At 42.7% G+C, this 17,647-nt stretch overlaps 1 protein-coding gene across 1 annotated transcript in view; it reads right to left on the bottom strand.

The window, feature by feature from the left end:
• Nucleotides 1–13,005: 13,005 nt before the first annotated feature.
• Nucleotides 13,006–17,647, bottom strand: part of RSPH3 (radial spoke 3 homolog) — a 24,725-nt gene continuing 20,083 nt past the window's right edge. The window contains exon 9 of the mRNA XM_018564427.1: nt 13,006–13,097. Coding sequence (XP_018419929.1) covers nt 13,015–13,097 — 83 coding nt within the window. The 3' untranslated portion in view covers nt 13,006–13,014. The remainder of the gene's footprint in view (nt 13,098–17,647) is intronic.

The following is a 17,647-nucleotide window of genomic DNA, read 5'->3' as shown; positions in this document are numbered from 1 at the left end:
TGCAACCGTGCATTTTAATTTAATTGTCACCAGACTGTTTTTTTAAATAAAGTTATTATACTGTATTTCTTTCAAAGGTTATATGACAAATTTGCCTTAAGTTTAAAAAGGTTTTATATTCAATATAAACTGGAGGTTAAGAAACACTTTCTGTGAGTACTCTGTGAGTACTCTTCTAACTTTCCTAACAGTGTAAAAACATAAAGAAAAACCCTTGCAGACATATTGAGCCTGCTATTGCTTACTTCTTTTTAAAATGCTAATTCCCTCTCTGTCATCCTGATACATTGGCTCCTGAATTTTGCATCAGCAGCCCAAAACCAGTTCTGGATTAGCTGTTCTGACTTCACTCTGACCCATCTTGCTGCATGCCGGTTCCACATTATTGATAAAGCCAGAGACAGCCAGGTGACTGGCATTTTCAAAAGGTAAACAGCAATGGTATAGTTGAGGGTACATTTACACATGACTGCATGTTAAAATGCTCCTTTTTAGCATGCAGGTTGGTGTCCATCCTGTGCCTGCGGTGGGGGGTCCAAACTTAATTGAATTGTCAAAGTGACATTTTCTTCTTATCTATCTACGGTGCACTGCCATCAGATGAGCTCTGGTGTGTTGTTGATAAATGCAGCACATCTGCATTTTTCCCACAAAGGACTGCAAACTACCTGAAGTCTGCATTGCAGTGTTTCTATGTGTCCATGCAGTGAACCAGTGTGGAAAAGCGCCTGTCACCACCCATAGTGTGAACGTACCCTAAAAACGACATCTTGCTTCTTTTTTCCTTCTAGCAAACAAACAGCAGATTGCTGAATTGCAAGTTTATTACTCTCTGACTTCTCTGCCCCTACAATAAAGAAATACATCCTACGCTATGTTGTTTTCCCTATTCAAATACAGCCAAACTCTATCCAATGTCATCCTTTTAAGTTTTTGCAAAGCAATTGGAGTCTGGAGCTATGGATGAGTTAAATCCTCAGGGCTGACTGTGTTACTAAGAATCGCTGTGACACATAGTAGTAATCCGCACGTCAGGTATGATGGTAATCAATATACAGTACAGACTGTCAGTCTTGGTGGTGCTTTAGTGGATGATGTCAGTATGAAAGGCAGCCAATCAGGGCTCAGGTTATATATAGCTCATATATAAATGACTGCTGCGGCTCCAGTGTGTCATTGCAGGTAAAGCTGTGCTGGGCTGTGTACATTCCTACCTGCAGTGAGAGGGCAAGGCTCCAACCTTCTTACAGGACAGGGGAAGAATGTTCTTAAGAAACACTTGCTCACTAGTGACGTCCTATGTTTTATAGGCACTTAATAAAAACAATAAACGCAAAACAAATAACGAAACTCGCTGGATAGTGGAACAGTTTTAACACTGTAGACTTTCTGTAATGTTAACTATGAACTGATATTACTGTTCTATGTGATATTAACAAGAGCTGGAACTGGAAACTATCTGCAACAGACATAGCCCAGGAAAGAGATGCCAAACTGCACCCCTACCCTCCTCCAGGTGGAGCAGGGTGTGGAGAGAATTGCAGCGTGTGCCAAAACATAAACGTTAGTGGTGAAACTGTAAGGAAATAATGCCCATGTGTGGTAGTGTCACTGGAAGGAAATAATGCCCCTGTGTGGTAGTGTCAGTGGAAGAAAAAAATGCCCCTGCATCAGTGGTATCACTGGAAGGAAAATATACCCTGCGTTGGTGGTGTCACTGGAAGGTAAAACTGACCTTGTGTCGGTTGTGTCACTGGAAGGAAAAAATGCTCTGCACTGTGGGATGCATTTAACTAAGGGGCCCTGTGTGGACCTTAGGGAGGAAAAGGAGCTGAGAGGCTCTGAGGGAGGTAGGGGGCTGTGGGCTTTGAGGGGGAGAGGGGAGCTCTGCAACTGAGTTGCTTCCCCTACCCTCTGTATACATTTCTGACAGACTTCCTTCTCAGCATGGCACCCGCCTGGAAAAGAAGGCAGCTTCTTCTTCTTCCCCTCTCTAGTCGTGATATTTCACATGACAAAGGGAGATACTAGGAAGAGAGCAGTCTTCCATCCAGGGGCGTCCCGAGGCTGGGTGACACCCGGAGAGGTAACCGAGTGTCACCCCGCCGAGACGTCACTGCACATGCACGATGACGTCATCGCGCACGCGCGGCAGTATTCTGATACCTGCCGGCGGCCATCTTGGTGATGGACGCCGGCAGAGAGAGGAGGGGACAGTTACCCCGCGGAATAAGGTATGCCGCCGGGTCCCCTCCTCTCTCCTGATACTGTCGGGCGTTCGGTTCATGACCGAGCGCCCGACTTTTCAGAGGGGGGTGACACCAAAATGACTGTGAGTCATTTTGGTGTCACCCCTCCAATGGTGTCACCCAGGTGCGGGCCGCACCCCCGCACCCCCCTTGTGACGCCACTGCTTCCATCACTCCCCGGCGGCTGCCTGTACTGAGGAAGAGGTCTGTTCTCAGCAGGTGCTCTGTCTTCCTGCTCTCTTCTGCTTACAGTAGGCTGCTGTTAGAGGTAGGAGAGAGCAGAATCCTCCCTACTGCAGCTATCCTTGCCTATGCTCTACGCTGCATTCTCCAGTTGTTTTAATGACAGGACGATGGCAGTTTCACTCCTGCCACTCAGACAGCTGGATAACAGAGTGCATAGTACACAGAGCACCAGGATCAGGAGTTCGTAACGCACAGAGTACAGGGGTCAGGAGTATGTGATGTACAGATTGCAGGGGTCAGGATTATGTAAGGTACAGAATGCTGGGGTCAGTAGTATGTATTGTATAGAGTGTATGTGTCACTAGTGTGTAATGGAGAAGGCAGGGGTCAGAATTGTGTAGTGCATGGAGAGCAGAGGGCAGCAGTGTGTAGTGCATGGAGAGCAGAGGGCAGCAGTGTGTAGTGCACGGAGGGCAGGGGTCAGGAATATGTGATGCATGGAATGCAGTGGTGCGCAATGCACAGCCCAGCATACAATACATAAACCATCTGCTCCCCACCATCAGTATACATTCTCCCTTCCTCTGAATACATCTCTTTCCCCCAGTACACATATGTCCCCCCAGTACACATCTCTCCCTCCTCCTCTAAGACATATCTGCCCCCCCTGTACACATCTCTGCCCCTTCCCCAGAGTACACATGTCTCCTCTTTCATAGTACACATGTCTTCGCCTTTCCTTCCATATCCAGTTCAGAATAAGAAAACGCCCTCCCTTTGGCTGTGCCACATCAGACATAAGAGCTGAGGAGGAGCCAGCCTGCTGTGGTACGTGAGTTTTGACAGTGGGAGACACGAGATCTACAGGCTGCTGCACTGCAAATGGCACTGCAGTACTGAAACATTGAGATCTACAACAATTGCAGGCAATTGTGGCATTGGGACCCAGGGCACCTGTGTGAGAGATGTGGGGTATGTGCCCCAGGTGCCCGGCCCTAGCAACGCCCGTGTTAGGAAATGTGTATGGTAACCTGCAAGAGAGGACTGATCTAGAGGGTCAACAGGGGTCCCCCCTGGACCAGTATTAATAAGGGTATGTTGATTTTATATAGTATGCTCAGACACTTGAAATGCCATAGTTTAACTGATCTGCACATAGAAATGTTCTCACCGCCATTCACAGATCTCCTATTACTATTATCCCTCAATGTATCGAGTTCTATCAAAGGAGAAGAAAGCAGTTAAATGACAGAATCTCCTCCTCTGTTCACAAAACTAGATGCATTGTGGGATCCAGAGCTGTCCCTATGATGAGGCATCTCATTGGGTCATGTCAGGGGGCGGCAGGTGTACCTACCACCCCCTTTCCGGCCAGAGGGTCCCAGGTTGCCAAGCTCCTAGCAATCTGTGATGGTTTGGTTGGTGTCCCACCCAGCTCCTGGCAACCAGTGACATCAGTGAGCTGGGCGGGATGCCTGGTACCATGCACCCCCAAGCCCTGTATTGTGTGCCCCCACCTCACGCACATGGTGAAAAGTGTGGGAACGCCCCTGGTGAGATCATACTAATAGGAGATATGTGAATGGCAGAGAGAGTTGAGGGGGTCAGGCTAACGGCGCACATTTTCACAGTAGCTGCTCACAGACTCCTCTCAATACAGCCTCTCACATTGCAAACCTGAAGCCATCAAGGAATGGTTGAAAGAGAAGAAATGGAGGCTTGTGAACTAGCCTAGTCAAACCCCTGATTTAAAACCCATTGCTATGTTAGGGGATTTGAAACGGGCATTTCAAACAAGAATTTCCACAATCCTTTTGCAGCCGAGAGTGCACTCACTTTTTCCACAGTACAATATTAAATCTATTGATGTTTTTGTTGAATACATGATTGTGTTTCATTCCAATATATCACCTTTACCATTAGTCACTATTTAAATAAAGATGCAATGTTCAAATATGTTGAAAAAGTCATTTCCAGTTTCCATGGGGTGTACTTTATTCTTCTAATTACTGTAAATCCGCTATATATATTGTGATTTTGCTCTAATTATTATTATTATTATTACATAGTATTTATATAGCGCCAACAGTTTGCGCAGCGCTTTACAATATTCATCCCAATGGTGTTCTATCGGGTTAAGGTCAGGGCAGTCAAGTTCCTCCACCCCAAACTCGCTCATCCATGTCTTTAGGAACACTGCTTTGTGCACTGGTGCGCAGTCATGTTGGAACAGAAAGGGACCATCCCCAAACTGTTCCCACAAAGTTGGGAGCATGAAATTGTCCAAAATGTCTTAGTATGCTGATGACTTAATAGTTCCCTTCACTGGAACTAAGGCCAAGCCCAAACCGTGAAAAACAACCCCACACCATAATCCCCCCTCCACCAAACTTTACACTTGGCACAATGCAGTCAGGCAAGTACCGTACTCCTGGGAATCAGACACGTCTATTGGATTGCCAGACAGACAAGTGTGATTCATCACTCCAGAGAACACGTCTCCACTTCTCTAGAGTCCAGTGGTGGCGTAGTTTAGCACACTGCATCCGACGCTTTGCATTGCATTTGGTGATGTAAGGCTTGGATGCAGCTGGTCGTCCATGGAAACCCATTCCATGTCCACAGCCTGCAGAGAAAAGCCTGTCCCCAGCAGAGAATGACCCTTGATCTGTGTGTGATCTCTGTGCAGAGGTTTAACAGTTCCCCTACTTTGTCAGACCTACTGTATTGGTCTGCAATCAGCAAAACTCATGCTCCCTAATGATTGGAAAATTCTAGCTCTGACTCAGCAGGTGACGTTGTAATACCTATGCAGAGAGACCACTGCTTCCACACAGAAAGGATCCTTTTCTGCAGAAAGCTGGCAGGGGATAGGGTTTTCTACTGTGGCTGCTCTGTAAAGAAAAATAACTATTATGGCTCAATCACACCTATGGATTGCAGTAATGATCATTACTGCAATACATGTAAATGCATAATTTATTCATTAATGCTTTGCCATTTATTTTCAACAGCACCTTAAATCAGTAAGGGGAACACACTTGTGTTTAGCACACTGCAATGCACGGCACTACCATGCTGAGGCACGCTGTGTTACCAAAATGGTGCAAGTCTGACTTTTGGTCCATTGAGGTGCTTTGCCAGCCAATTTGCATGAATGGGCTACCTTAAAGCAATACATGATAGCACTCAACATTATGCATGTTTGTTAAAGGCACTGCAATGATGTGAATGAAGTCTAAGACTTTGTACACCTTTAGTAATAATGCACCTCGAATGTATTTAGGCTATTTAAACTTGAAGTTCAGTAGGCTTTAATTACATATCATATACATCTGGTAGTTTCCTTTCTGATAACTTGCAATAATAACATAGCTGTTGCCTTTAAGACATTAAAAAAAAAAACCTCTGACATTTGTGGTAATCTGTGACTAATAATTGATCATGCGTAAGGAGTTTCCACACGGTATGTGGAAATTGCACATACTGTTTTCTGAATGAGTGTACCTTGAATGACTTACTTTGGATGCAGTACATTGATATCTTATGTAAACAGAGGATACTTAAAAGGTATGTCACTATGTTCTTCTATCAAATGTATATTCAAAACAAAAAATGATGTCATCCTGCGCTATCATTCTATAAATTGCACAGGACCTTTCAGTTGTAATTGATACCGCACCACTCTGACATATACTGTAAACTCCCCTGCATTACATCATGATTAGATGTGAAATGTGTGAAGAATCTCAGTATGTAACAAACTAAAGATGTCTTAGAAGGGCAATGGCAAGGGACGTGGTCTGGATATGGAGAATTGAGGCACATTTACGTGCGGCTCTCTGATTAGTCTCTCTTACTTTACAGAATCTGGTTATCTGATCACAGCTTTATTACAAATGCAGATGAAGGAGAAACCCCAAGGACCTCAGTCCACCTCCAAAACCATGTTCAGTGACTCTTGGATCCTACAATTTTAAATGGAGAGATGATGCCTACTACACTTCTGGAGTCAGATGTCCCAAATGCCACACCCCACCATGGGCAAGACATTCTGAGAGTCTCTCCCTTCCCACCAGACCCACTGTCGAACACTATAATAGCTCCTTCCCCGCTTCCTAATGAAGAAAGAAATATGATTTTCGTACTTGCCGTCAAATCTTTTTCTTGAAGCCCCTTGAGGGGCACAGGAATTTTAGAAATTTTTAAACAGTTGTGTTATACTACTCCCTGCAAGTGGTCGTAGAGGTCCGATATTGTTCTATGTACAATCCTTGTTTTATTGATTGCATGTAATAATCTACTTTTTTGAGGTTGTGGATTTGGGGTTCTTGGGGTTTTCATGAGCTGTAAGCCATAATCATCACAATTATGATAAATCACGGCTTGAATTATCTTGCTTTGCATGTAATGAGTCTCTCTCATATATTAGTTTCACCTTTTAAGTTGCATTAGTGAAATAAATGAACTTTGCACGATATTCTAATTATTCGAGTTTCACCTGTATATACACACATATATCCTAATCCATAAGCGAGGATTTTACATATTTCAAAAATACAGGGGGGAGGACCTGCGTCTCTCAATTGACTTCAATAAAAATATATTACAAGTAGTATAACAAGTAAAAATATTTTATGTTCTTTATCCTCCATTAAGGAACAGAGGAATTTTCGGATACCTTTAACAGTTGGGACGTCTAAAAGCAGTCCAACTGAGAAGTCGGCAATAGCCACTAAGAGATCCAATGGATATGGGGATCATACTACAAAGATTATCTGAAGGAATCAATGCCTGAACGAAGGATAGATGAAGAAGGGTCAAACAAATATGGAAACAGCCATGACCAAGAGGAGAGCACTTAGGCCTGGTTCACACCTGGGCGTTTTATAGCATATTGGAACGCTCTGCAAAATGCTCAAACACCGAAATCCCATTATTTCCTATGGGTATGGTTCACGCCTGGGCGTATTACAGGCCGTATGAACGCGCTACAAAACGCCCTATGCCCAAAGAAGTAGAGGAGCTTCTTTGGGGCATTTTTGTTGCGCGTTTCCATTGGGATACAGCCAGGTAGCCCTCGGAAACACGCATTTGTCGCGCATTTTTTTTACAGTGAAACGCGGTAAAAACGCGCGTCATGAAACTCGTGACAAACGCGCATATTCGATACGCCTAGGTGTGAACCCAGCCTAAGGTTCAACCTAGTGCTTCAGACCAGAAAAAGATTATCACCAATAAGGGAATTGCTACCTGAAGGAGCTTTGGGCCTTAATCAGTGCAGTGTTGGTCTAAGCAGCATCCACCATAAAACAGGTAGAGCAGCACACTACCTGAACGGGACCAAAACTAGAACAAGTAATTTGGTCAACAAAAAAGAAATGTTTACTGGGCCAATTGCCAGAGAAAAAAACAAACTCCTCAGGGGAAATTCAAACAGACATACAATAGACCACAAATGGACTGAATAAGAAAAAGTGCTTAGTTCCCCATCCATGCTTAATAGTGTGCATGGGGGAATCCCCCTGCCGGGCTATTGTATTTTTAGCGGTGAGTGTGCCGTTGCCATAATAACTAAGCTAATTTGCTGCAGTCACTGTTCAACCGAGAATGGAAAATCGACTTTTGACAAACACACATACATACATAATATTTTAAATACTAGGCTTCTATAAGTAAACTAAGGGCAAAGGTGCCCTGCTGAAATGAGTTTGAAAGCTTCTGAACCTAGGGCCATGTCATACAAGAACTTTAACTGCCTGTAATGTCATATTTCAACCCTGTCAGGAGGGAGAATCAATTATTGCTGCATGTAGGACAGGGTCAGAGTGTTTTCACGCTTTCACGCAGAGGCAAAGCAGAGATTATTAGATCAGTATGGAAATGTTACACAATCATTATATTAAAAATAATAAATGAAATGAAAGGCACCTGCTTAGATTTTCTGCTGAAGGAGAATAAGATAGACATGCATTTAAAAAACAAACAAACTATTTTATATATTAATCACTGTCCCATGTACAAGTTTGACAGGGGAAGAGTAATCACCATCTATCTGAATCTTAAGATGCTGCTGCTCAGTAAGAGAGAGGTAAGCAGAATGTTTTTGTTATAAAGGAGAAGCCAACATGTCAAAGCATTGCTCTATAGATGAATGCTTTTCTGGTTGTATTCCTTTATGTGCAGCATTAGCTAAAACTTTCTCTGCATCTTCTCAATATGGAAAGCAATGGAAATCTATCTGAGCTTCTGTCATATGGTCTCCAAGAAGATCACTAACAGGAAAAATGCTCATCTGACAGCACTCTAAGGGCTAGTTCACACCAGTCACAGTGCGTTGATTGATACCTGGAACGCACTGGATCACATTCTGGCTGGCTCACTTTGTTTTGTGAAAGGAGGGGGCGTGGCGGTGCATTGAAGTCAATGGCACAGCAGGCACGCCCTCCGGCCGCAGTGCAATCACCCGCACCGAAACATGTGGCACTTCAGTGCCTGCATTCCGTTCTGGTGCAGTCAGGAAAAATGCAGCAGGGCGATCGCACTGTGGCCGGAGGGCGTGGCTGCAGTGCCATTAACTTCAATGCACTGCTACGCCCCCCTCCCACCCCAAAACAATGCGATCCAGTGCGTTCCGGCACCAATTGGGCCAGAATACATTATGGCTGGTGTGAACTAGCCCTAAGGACTTCAGTAGATGGGCAAATTCAGAGTGCTTTCAGGTGCATTCAGCTTGCATCTGAGTTCTATCCAAGCTCTTTCATAGATATTTCTGACTTCCTTCTGTCCTCTCTTTAGGTTGCCTATAGGCTACATACAACTGGTAGTTTTGACCCACATAAGCCCATGTTCACATGCCCTAACAGGAACACTCTAATTATTTATCATATGATTATGTACAACACAAAAACAGCCCCTCTTTAACATGTCATAGTTTTATATATTATGTTTCATCTTACCTGATAGCAGTCCCTAAAGGCTGATCTACATCAGAGGCACCAATCGGGCCGGAATGCACTGGGGCTGGTGTGAACTAACCCTAAAGGCAAAAAGGATGCTCACTTTGCAATGGAATTTGCTCTTTGCAGATTCATTTTTCCTCAGTTCAGTAAATGAGGTGAAGCTCTACTGACTTCCATCACCCAATCAAGTGCAAGAAAAAAAACATTTCCTTAATTGAGTGCATTTTTGGGTATCTGTGAAGTGAAATTGACCACATTCAGCAAGCTAATGAAAAATTACCATAGAAAGTGCAAATTCCCTTGCAAAGGCCTATTTGCCTATAGTGAATCGACTCCTGAACTCTTGTATCTCCCTTTACTAAATCCTACAGAACTGTGCTTGTTGCCATCGGTAACCAGAACCATGAACTGCCCTTTCTTCGGAAACTGATAAATATAGCCCAGAGTGTTGATCAACCTATTTCAGACAAGAGAACTTTTCTAACCACTTCTTTAGCTCAATGAAACAAAGTATACTGGAAGCAATTTCAGAGATAAATGAACATTTCAATTGGTACTATTTATATTTTAAGAAGAATGTTACATACATTAGACAAACAAATACAAAGCAATTATACAGCCACAGTTGTAAGAAAAAAAACCAAAGTAATTTCCTTTGTCCTTCCACTGCTGAAATGTACATTTATTCTTCCCAAACAATCATTCAGTTTTATTTTTGCTGTTTGTTGACTGCAGAGAATATGATTGTGATGTCAACTGTTGCTCCTGCAAACAAACAAAATCATAACTGTTATTATCATCAGTTAGTGATACATTTACAATTATTATTTACTAATAAACTATGAGTAGGCAAACAACTGACTTCTAGTTTTCAGATTTGACTACTACCCTAACACAAGAGGTTAATAGATCTTAGAAGCACAAGTGGCTTAGTCACTAATCCATACAAAGCGATGCGCTCACATGTTATTCTGTAAGAAGATCTGTAAAGCCACATTTACATGCTTTCAGCCAGACAACTGCACATAACTGAACCTCAATGCTAAATGAACACCTTGTATGCCTGTATACACTAATCTCATCAAAAAAAGTCCAACAGGTCTATTTACTAAAGGGTGAAGAGTTTGGAGAAGGCAGGAGAAGTGAACAATCTAGGCAAAAATAGTTGATTTGGAAAAAAGTCTCCAATTCAGCTCACTCTCCAGTTCAGCTATGTTGTCCTAGATTGGTCACTTCTACCTTCTCCAAACTCTTCACCCTTTAATGAATAGACCCCCAAATATTTTGATGGCCTGCATGCTTTTGACTCTATGTGTGCCAAGTATATGCATGTTCTTGTGAAGATAAGCATTGTTAGAACAGGTTTGCAGAGATAATATTTCTGCCGTTATTGTAGTGATTAGGGCTGCAACAACTAATTGACATAATCAATTATAATCGATGATTGAAAAAGTTGTCAACTTTTTAAAACATCGATTAATCGGCTTCCGATTGGTTGGCCCTGTTCAGGGCTCCACACACGCTGCGCGCCACACCTCCCCCCCACCTCACGCTCGCCGCTGCCAGATCCGCCCGCCCGCATTAACGCTCCACACACCGCACCTCCTTGTGCAATGCCGAATACTACTCTCTAGAGAGGACTACAACACCTAGCAATACTACATTATACAGCGCAATGCAGAATACCACCAGCTATAGAGGACTACAAAACCCAGCAATAGTACATTATACAGCACAATGCAGTATACCGCCAGCTATTATGTACTATTGCTGGGATTTGTTGTATTCCTCTATAGCTGGCGGTATTCTGCATTGTGCTGTATAATGTACTATTGCTGGGTTTTGTAGTCCTCTATAGCCGATGCAGTTCTGCATTCATTGCTGTATAATTTTACACTTTTCATTTCACTATATTGCACACCACACTTTTTTTTTCTTTTTTACTTCCACCGCTCCCAGCTTGCTCCTGTGATGGACTACAAGCTCAATACAAACTAGTAGTCCATCACTGGAGCCATTTTTAAAAATGTATTTAATTTCTTTATTTTTTTATCCGATTAACCGATTAATCGAACTTAATAATCGGCTAACTAATCGATTTTGAAAATAATCGTTAGCTGCAGCTCTAGTAGTGATAATGTTGTTCTTGCATTGTTATGCTCAAATGGTAAATGTTCCTGTTGTATGTGTGCAAGTTGGCAAGTCAGATATAGCTTAAGAGACCGGTCTAGCAGCCTGGCCCAAGGATTAGGTGAGTAGCCCCACTGCAAGGGTAAAGTTTTTTAAATCTTGGAAACTCAGTGAGGGGAATTGATCAAAACTGGAGCAGACAAAACTGGAGCATCTTTGCATGGCAACCAATCAGCTTCAATCTTTCATTTTGAAATCTTAACTGAACAACTGAAGAGAGAAGCTGATTAGTTGCCATGGGCAACTGCTCCAGATTTTGTCTGCTCCAGTTTTGATCAATTCCCCCCATTGTGTCCCTATTCTTTCTATGGGAACAGACTCCCTTTCAAGCTATTCTCCATAGCTTGCGGTCTGCACAAAGGCCTCCTCCAAAGATTCAACTAAAGTTAATAAATATTTTTGTTTATGCTGTGTGAATGTGAACGCATAGCAAACATATAGTGGGGTTTTCTCAAATGTGACTACAAAAGTGGAACTACACTATCTATCTACTCTATCTATGCTAAATCTAGTAGGAAATATAATACAGACTCACTAGTGACACCCAAAGGCTACCATCCAACTCTAGCAAAGCAAAAAGAAAACAAAAATTTCTATTAGCAAAGCAAAAAGAAAAAAAAAAGTTCTATTAGCAAAGCAGAAAAAAAAAAAAGAGTGCTATTAACGGCTAGTATATCCAATAACTGAACTCCTTAGGGTGGTGTGCATAACTGGGATTAATACTGTTAATGACGTGGGTGGGAAAGAAATGTCAACAAACTGACTTTCACCGATAAAAGGTGACGGAAAACACTACAGAGGCAGGCATAAATGACCTAGCGAACAATGATTATTTGAGGTTATGCTAAAGTAGCTGCCTAGCCCTCTCTAAAAACAAAAAAATCCAGTATTATTTAACTGAATCTATACATTTTATTGTGGATTAACTCACAATAACTCACTGAGCTTTTGTGTTGTCAGATACAAGTGTGTGTAGTACACTACTCACTGTTCCTCTTTTTAAATGTGCTTTGAATTTAATGGAAGTATATTTGAAGTTTTGATTTATGGTGTTGTATAAGAAACACTGGCAATTATGTATGTCAGTGTCCTCAAGTACCTTTAACTGATCATGTATTGTTGGTGTATTAGTTCACAATAGTATAAAAGAACTACAGTACTTCACCAGCCAATTTAAGAAGAGAACTGGACAGCATATATCACTTGTAGTCTCCAAAGACTGGTGTGAGATACAGAACATGAGTGACTACAACTATAGTTAACACTGAATGTGAGTAAAAGAGCTTATGAACTTCGTACAAAAAGCTGATTTAGAAAAGAACTACAAACCCTGCCGTTTGTAATTGGTGTCACGAAACCTGCGAAACACTACTGCAATGAATAAGGGGGACAAATAAATGCCCATACCTTCCCGGTTTCTCCTTCTCTTATGCTTCTGATGTTGTGGATTCTTGCAACTCCACTCTTCTGGAATCATCAGTTCTTTTTCCTATGACTTCTCTTATTAATACTGGAAGAAATTGAAACGTTTTTACTTTATGAGGAAGTTGTAATTGTTACAAACAGGTAAACAGTCTATTTATCAATGCTTTCACCCAAGGTTCACACAACCTTCAGCCAAGACTCATGCATTTTTCTAATAGGATTCCAGACCTCTAAGGACCACTGTACCCGTAAGAGATATTTACGTTATAGTCGAAGTCTTGAGGGCTAAGTCACAATTTGCTTTTTTAGTTCATCTAGCAGTGAACAGATCCCGCCAAAGTTCCCATAATTAAAGCCTTGTTTTTCCTACTACGTTTATGTATTTTTATCCTATTGCAATTGTGATAATATAAAATAAACATTTCACTTCACTGGAGAGCTCTTACCATGGGAGTGCTTTACTACTTTGATTTAGAAGCTTACTACTGTCAAGAGATAGTACATATGCTCCCATCACAAAGCCCCTTCTTTAGTTAAAGTGAAAGTAAAGGGAACATTCTTATTTCCCCATAGTTGTTTAACAATGTCTTCTACCTTATAAATGATTAAATGGCCACTTTCTATTTACAATTAGTAGTTGAATCCTGGTCCAAGCACTGTAAAACATTCCTGTTCTCTTATAAGTGACACAACAAGAATGTGGATACCTTTCTGCTACTATGCTTATCCACCTATCCTATGCCACCAGATACCTGAGCTAACTGTCCTAAGAAAGATGCTAATGAATGATAAGGTTTGCTGGTGGATGAAGATGGAACCTTTCAGTGATGTTTTGGCCTAACCTCCTGTCCATGCCAAGACTTCCCTTTTGTAATGCAGCAAACCTTAAGAACAAAGCACAAAAAAAAAATGAATTACAGGGTTTTCTAGTAATGTCTACAACTTTCCTCCCCATAATATTCAGTGGATGTAGGAAGCCATAGCACCCACCAGAAAACCAAGTGATGTAGCATTACCAATCCAACCTTTCCCCATTCAGACTTTTAAAATATCAGGAAGGATATGACCACAACAATGGGGACACTCTACAGGTATTTGTGTTTATTTTGATAATAAAAATACCAGCATTAAAATAAACACATTTTTGAATAATTAAATTATAATTATATTGTAATTAAGGTGAAATTTGATTTCTACTTCAATCCACATGGAGATTGATATATCCATATACCCCCACTATTTGCAGGAAATTGCTTAGGATACAGAATCAGTACGTGTACCAGGAGCAGGGTAAAAGCAGCATTGCACGGTAAGAGAGGCATTTTTTTTGGAAAATAATTGATGTCCCTGATAGAGTGCCTCTTGTGCTCAGTATATTTATCTGCCAGAGTGCTCAGTTTGGCTAGCTTGTCTCTAAAAGAGTCCCTTTTGTGGTCAGAATATCAACAATGGTTTGCTTAGAGTATAGCGTCTGCTTAGAATTCCCCTGATTTAGTGCTCAGTATGTTCCCTTTATTCTTAACACGTGCCTGATAAAGTGTGCTTAGAATGTCCTTGGCAGAGTTCTCATTATGCTTAGCATACTTCTGGCAGAGTGCTATATGTGCTCATAATGTCCCTGGAAGTAACCCTCCCAACTAGCATGTTCCTGGAAATGTTCTTAGTTTTTACCATGTTCCTAGGAGTGCTCATTATGTCCCTGGAAAAACATTCCTTTAGCTTAGCATATTCCTACCACAGTGTTCTGCATGTCCCTGCAGAAGTGATCAGTGTGTTCACCAGAACTGTGCAAGAAAGGAGTTAATGCTCATCATGTCATTGGCAAATTCCTTATTTTTATTTCCATATCTCGGGTAGAGAACCCTATGAGATCAGAATTTCCCTGGTAGAGTATCTTTTGTGTTCAGCATGTCACTGGTAGAGTACCACATGTCTTCAGCATGTCTTTGTCAGGGTGCCAAGTACAGTCAACATTTTCTGTGCAATATGCCCTTTGTGCCCAATCAGACATGTTGGAAACTAAAGATGTTCATTCCTTCTCCTTGAGTGTGCATAGTAGCTAGTTTTTATTAGAGTGCTGCTAATATACCCTTTTCCTGCTCCTAAATACCATTTATTCCAAAGAAAAAGAGATCTAGGAACACTTACAACAGTGGTTCTATATTTGCAGCATTAAAAAAGGTTATTCAACAAACAACTGTTCCCATGAAATCAGCACGCTTTCTCAAGGTATTTGCCTAATATGCCCTTCACTCCCTCCACCTCCCCAAGGGCACATAGCAGCCATTTATTTTTGGTCTGCTAATGCACCATTTTCCTCCTTCTTCTTAAGGCCGCAAATAAGCCACTTGCTTTTCTAGTGCTGCTCTTGTGCCCTTTTCCCTCTCCTCCTCCATCAATCTCAGCGTTTTACCTGTAGCTGCTATGGGCAGGGCTGGTTACAGACCTTTGCTTCACTGCTGTGGAGGTAAGACAATTGCCCAAATCACCTTCATCCATGCACATCTTCATTTCAACTTTGGCTAACATCCCGTTTATGCCTTTTTGTTGTCTGTGCAACACCTCAGTGTCAGGTACCCAGTCATCATTTTTTTTTTGCCCAAAAGGCTGTATGCTCACCACCATTACTTTGCACAGAAAGCCATCCCTTTCCTCCAACAGCATGTGGAAATCCATGAGACGGCAGGAGGGTGGGGGTACTGGCAGTGAGAAGGAGGAGTGTTGGGGTTCTGACGGGGAGGAGAAGGGTTGGCAGTGCTGGTGGTGAGGAAGAGGAGGAAATTCGGGGTTGCTTCAAGGTGGGCTTGCCATCTCTACACTACTGCCACTATCCAAGAGAGAGTTAAAAATGCTCCACTTTCCTTATGGCAGCTGGATCCCCCGCACTGAAGGCATAGCTGCAAGAGGAATACCTATGGCTAAAGACCGCCTGCCCTTCCACATCACACCATATATTCGGCAGGAGGAGTGTTAAGGTGCTGGCAGTGAGGGTAAGGAATTATTTTTGAGGAAGGCTTCAGGGAGGGAGGGGTGGAGGGTGGGACACACATTTCATCTTTCCCCAATACAAGGTGAAAAACCATGCGGGGATCTACTGCCACCATCCAAGAGGGAGCACAAAATACCCCACTCTGAAGATGCATGGCAAAGAAGCTCTTTCCTGATAGTGACTAAATTTACTGCACTGTAGGCATTGCTGAAAGGGGGAAACCCCAATGGGAAGAGGCTGGCCACTATGCCACAGGCTGCATTAGTTTGCTTTTTTCTAATACTGGGGATGACTTGGGTCCAGGTCGAAATCATGTTGGACCTGAACTTCGAAATGTATCCCTAGTGGTGGGGGTTGAACTCCTGGAACTTATTGCTGTCTTTTTCCTTGCTAGGCAGACTCATGCTCTCTATTTGCCATATAGACTATTGTCACCAAGACTGAAAGTGAGGGAAAGTCTCAATTTCGAGTTGTCATTAGAACAGGAATATAGGGGAAAGTTTCTAAATGTATACAATGTCACAATTGTCTAAAATGCAATTTTTCTCCCCCTTTCTGTTGTGTCTACATAACATAAAGGCCCCATTCACACACGAATCGGCCTGCGCGTACAGCTCCGTGCTGTGTGCGGGGCCGTACCAAGCAGCTGCCGGGAAGGACAGGTGCAGCGTGTGATAAGTACGCAGCCCCCGTCCTTCTCCATGGGGCTACGCAGCCATACGCCCCCCTACGCTGACCCGCCCTGCACGTCCGTAGGGGTGCGGGTGAGCATATTCATACGCCGCCAGAATGGATTCTGTATGCGTCCTGACCAGAAAACCCGCACCCCTACGGACCTGCAGTTGAGGGAGCGTAGGGGGGCGTACGGCCGCGTAGCCCCATAGAGAAGGACGGGGGCTGTGTACTAATCACACGCAGCACCTGTCCTTCCCGGGAGCTGCTGGAGTACGGCCCTGCACGCAGCACAGAGCTGTACGTGCAGGCCGATTCGTGTGTGAATGGGGCAAAAGTGAAGGAAAATCTCCCCGATGGGACACAGATGGCAAAAAAAAAACCAAAAAACTGTCAGAGGTTTTAGCCATTCTCATCTCTATCCAAATTGGAAAAAAACCAAAACATTTTGGCTTTAGAAATACTTTAATTAGAAAGCTAGAAAAAAGAAAGATCAGAAGAGCACCGTGTTACTTTGTTCTTTTACTGGTAGGGTACCATGTGATTGGCGGAGGGCTACGGTAGTTCCAATATTCAAAAAGGGGGCTAGATGCCAACCAGGGAACTATAGGCCGGTCAGTCTTACATCGGTAGTTTGTAAACTGTTAGAAGGTATAATTAGGGACTATTTGGTAAAATTTGTTAAGGATAAGGGCATAGTTAATGACAATCAGCACGGGTTCAGGTCAAGAAACGTTTGGACAATTTCTTGAGGGACCGTAATATCCAGGGATACCAGTATCCCTAAGAATGAGATGATGCGTGGACCTATATGGGTTGGACTTGATGGACGTATGTCTTTATTCAACCCCAAATACTATGTAACTTTCCACTGCCTATTGGTGCACATCTGGATATTTCACTTACTGGAACTAGAACTCCAAGATCTTTGTGTTGGAGTTCCAGAATATGTACACCCTGTGTGGTGAAGCAGG

Source organism: Nanorana parkeri, unplaced genomic scaffold, assembly GCF_000935625.1.
Source record: "Nanorana parkeri isolate BGI_ZX_2015 unplaced genomic scaffold, ASM93562v1 scaffold750, whole genome shotgun sequence".
Classification (NCBI taxonomy): domain Eukaryota; kingdom Metazoa; phylum Chordata; class Amphibia; order Anura; family Dicroglossidae; genus Nanorana; species Nanorana parkeri.
The sequence above is the reverse complement of the archived record's forward strand: the minus strand, read 5'-3'. Positions and strand labels throughout refer to the sequence as shown.